The following is a 4497-nucleotide window of genomic DNA, read 5'->3' on the forward strand; positions in this document are numbered from 1 at the left end:
TAATTAAAATGTAAATTGGTATAAATGTTATTGAAAGATGTATAGGATTTAATACGCAGCGCGCGCATAGCGCGCGCCTGTTATGTGCTGGTGTTTAATAAACATATCATGTTAAAAAAATGTGTAATAAACGTATGAACTAAAAAATAAATGTTTAAAATTTGATTCATTTTTAAATTATTTAATAAACGTTATAAAAATGTTTTATAAAATATTTAACGTCTATTTAAAACATTGTTTTTACTAGTTCAAAATATCGTTTTTGTATGAGATATTTCGACATGATTTAATAAACATATATAGTTAAAGTTAATAACGTCTATTTAACGTTTCATATGCACCATAAAAACGTATCAGTTAAACATTTTTTAAATCTAACAATAAATAGTCTTCTTAGAAAAGTAACTCTGAGATAATATTAAATTAATTGAAACGTGGGAAAACAAAAATATTGTGGTTACAACTATGAGTGATAAATATAAAAAAAAACGTTATAAAAGATATAAAAACATATATAATAGATATCAATAGTTATACTTGAACAATTTTATATTTTTATATACACATTTCTGTCCTTCCTCCTTTTTAGAAAATGACTTTTTTATACAAATCCATTTATATATCCACTTTATCGTTGTGAAAAACGCTTTCTTTGAATCAGCTCGCGAACTGACGTGTCGATAAAATCTGTTCTTCCTCTGGAGGAGATTTAATAGTTTCGAGAAACAATATAATTGAAATATATAGGATATCAGTCGCGACTTGTCAGCAAGAAATGTCAGCCCTTAATATTTTAGTTCATCGATGAACGGAGAGCCGTTCACGAGGATCAGAGAGAATCGATAATGCATGTGAAAAGCGGACTTACCTTCTCGAACATCTTGCCGTACTCGTCGTAACCGAGGTAATTCGATCTGAGCCACCTGTCGGCCAGAGTCTCGGCCAAGTCGACCGCCTCTTTCACTTTTGTTTGCTGGAGACCCAGAATCAGGAAGGATTGCAACGGTGGCCACGCATTCGGGAAGTCCCATTGTTCGCCAGTGTAGTTCATAGAAGTCGGCGTGCCACCTGCAACGATAAAAGTTTATCATTTCGTTGGTTTTTAGCGCAGCCAACTGTTGTGCTTCGATTTGAGATAATCGAAGCCGAGAGAATCAAAATTGAATTAAGGCTACCAGCGTGAAAGTACGTCTTAATTGTTCGCATCCAGTGATATGATGATTGCGTTCAATTTCAGATTTTCTTTCTTTTTATCCAAACGTATTTCTTTTAATCGAGATTTCTGATATCACATGCGGTTAACTCTAGCTTATAAAAGAATATTGTAATTTAAATTTTTTATGTAAAACAATCGAAATAATAAATATCTGATTGACATAAATAATACGACACATATAGAAATGTTTAAGTCAACATCTTCCTTAAATTATTAATATATTTTTATATATCATATTGATTGGTTGTCTATTATGTCTATTATGTAAATATAATTTTATTTAATTAAAATGAGCTGCAGAGCTAGAGAGAGGGGAAAGGAAAATTTGACATTAATTATACCAAATAAATAAGAAAATCGAATCGAGAATTAATTAAAATATAATCTGGAATTCAAACAATAATCACGATCATGAACGATGAATTTAATTGGAACGCTGTTATTTGTTTCGATTGGACCTTCTTTTTGTATGTCCTTTGATTCCATTTTAATAAAAATTGGATTGGATCGTACTGATTTGTTTTTTTATTAATCTCAATTATTCTATTAATGTTTTTAAAATATAATTAATTTCTTATTGCGTTATGTCCATCACACGTGACGAAAATTGAATTTCTCGACTAAAACAGCTTCCAAACAAAATATTCTCTTTGCTATGAAATTTTGAACTCGTATTCTTCCTAAGAATTACTCTTCTCCAGTTGTTTTATAAGAAAACAATCCAACAGGTAGTTTTCTACAAATTAATCCTCAAACTTTCCGGTACAAAGTTTAAAAGTTAGTAGACGCCATCGGGCGTGTGTTTTCTAAAGGTTAAATATTACATTAAAAATTCGCATTATTTCAAAGTCAATATCGGCATGAGGCGAGGTGCTCGCGCAGAAAGGCAAAATTACCGCGACACTTAATTGGTACGCACGCGCGAATTTCATTTCACCAAGATTTTCCGCGAGTTGAATGCAGTCAATAGCAGCAATTCGATTGAGAGATATTTTCTACGAAATCGTCCAATTTTCCCGCAAATCGCGCGAATCAACTATAGATTAATCATGATATTTTTCAGCCTCGTAGCCCTCGTGACGTTCGAAATCTCGTTCATCTCTCCCGATACGTTATACATATATTCCGTTATTGCGACGCTTTCCGCATATGCGACCCAGCCTATCTTCTTTCAAAACGCGTTTCTGAATAAAGGAGATTACTCGTAAATAACGAGCTGCAACCGTGGCGGATACAAGGGTGGGGTGGAGGGCGGAGGGGGCGATCGCCGCCCCCCAGAGTTCTCTAACCAAATTTCGTATATTGAAAAAAGTCGGTTTCAAATGAATTGAAAAAAGAAAATTATCAGAGATTATTCGAGATTAAATAATGTTCACTCAATTTTTTTTTAAATAATAAAAAAAATTAAAAATAACATTAACGACAATAATAACTAAATATTCACATTTTGTCATACCGCCTCCTCCCCTCCAAAAACAACTCTCTGGAGCCACTACAATTGTTCAGAAAAAGATACCATGAAACGAAAATATTGCATTCTCTATTCTTAATTTCATATATTGAAAGTAATTATAGAACACGATGCTGTCGCAAAATTTTATCTGCGACTGAAAGAAAGCACGTCAAAACTAATTTAATATAATGAAAGCAAAATATATATAATAATAATATTATCAGAAAATGTATCGCAATAATACAGCCCTTATCTATACAAGTATAAGTATAAAAACAGTTTCAATTTATTGCATTTTCTTAGAAAAGGCAATATTTTTAAAAATAAAAATTAGTGGAGGGCTAACAAAATATAAAAATTGTTATAAAAATAAACCTTATTTTTTAATAAAATTGTTTTTAATTTATTTTTCGTTAGACGTAGAACGTTTACGTCAAATTGTGGACTTTATATGGTCCTTTGAAGCTGATTTAATAGTTTGTATTTCGTAAAGTAGGAATAAGGGCTACAATGCTGTTTGCTAAACTGTAATTGAATTGTAACTGCTACGTAATAAATGTTAATTTGCTGCTGAATAGTTCGGTTTAATTATTCTTGACAGCTTGAAATTATGTGCAACTCCGATTTGCTATGAACGCTGACATAGTTAAGATTCTTTTGACCACATTCCGCTTAGATATACATATATATATATATATATATATATATATATATATATATTATATACACGGAAAATGCGGATATAAATCCGGACGGTTTAATCAATAATTACGTAGCTGCCTAATTTCTCTGTAAGAGCAGATTTCTCTATAAGGACAAAATTATCTGCTCTTGTTTGTCCCGAATCTAGAATCGACGGCGAAAATCCGCGAGCAACTTTAGCAAACTTTGAAAGAAAAAGAAATAAAAGACAAACGTTTGGGCGGATACATACTGGCAGATACATTTGGGCAAAAGTTGATCAACACGTGCCGCACCAATTTATAAGCAATCATCACGCCGCGCGGGATCATCGGTGATCCATGATATTTTTGTTTGTGTTTGTTATATTTGTTAAATAACATGTATTTCATAATGGTTAAAAATGTTATAAAAATTATTATAAAGAAGAAGGCCTAATGTAACGCTATTACATATGTAATGTAAGAGGTCCAACGCATCATACATCGTAATTATATATCTACGCATAATATCAAAAGTTATTTTATAATTATTCTTCTTTTTGTGGCCAAAATATTAAATAGTCTGAACGGAAAATATAGTGTGGATCACCGATGATCAACAAGAAACGTGTTAACTCTTATAGGTAGAGGAGACCGGGGCTCGTTGGCACAGTTTTCACAATTTAGACATTCCTGTTTCTAAACAACTATTTATTATGATTAAACTATATTAATATGGTAGAATGAACCTTTCTCTACATTTTCATGCTAGGAAAGATTCTGTATACTGTATAGTTTTTTTTATAGTAAGTGAACATGCTGCAATGTAGCCAATTTACCCCGATAGCCGGGTAAGTTGACACATATCATAGTGTAAGTTGCTTAAGCAATAAACCATATTAAACTAATGAAAACATAATAGAAGTAAAAACAGATTGCAGATATGTTGCAGATTTCTTGAAAAAAAGATCACATCTTTTAGAGTTATTTTGTAATGATCAAATAGCAAAATGCTATTATAGAGTAATAAATGTAAACTACACTGGTCCAAAAAATTAAAGGATCACCTGTTCTAGCCTCCAAAAATAGGCAAAATTCAAGAGAGTGTAACTTCGTCAAAAATGATCGTATCGAGATGATCAAAAAAGCATTTTACAGCTTGAAAT

The 4497-nt window shown here is 31.7% G+C and overlaps 1 protein-coding gene across 1 annotated transcript in view; it reads right to left on the minus strand.

Moving 5' to 3' along the window:
• Window positions 1-4497, minus strand: part of LOC105458977 (trehalase-like) — a 26981-nt gene that overhangs the window by 2743 nt on the left and 19741 nt on the right. Inside the window, exon 7 of the mRNA XM_011704618.1 lies at window positions 869-1068. Coding sequence (XP_011702920.1) covers window positions 869-1068 — 200 coding nt within the window. The remainder of the gene's footprint in view (window positions 1-868; window positions 1069-4497) is intronic.

The sequence above is a fragment of the Wasmannia auropunctata genome, unplaced genomic scaffold, assembly GCF_000956235.1.
Source record: "Wasmannia auropunctata unplaced genomic scaffold, wasmannia.A_1.0 LD334244.1, whole genome shotgun sequence".
In the NCBI taxonomy this organism is placed as follows: Eukaryota; Metazoa; Arthropoda; class Insecta; order Hymenoptera; family Formicidae; genus Wasmannia; species Wasmannia auropunctata.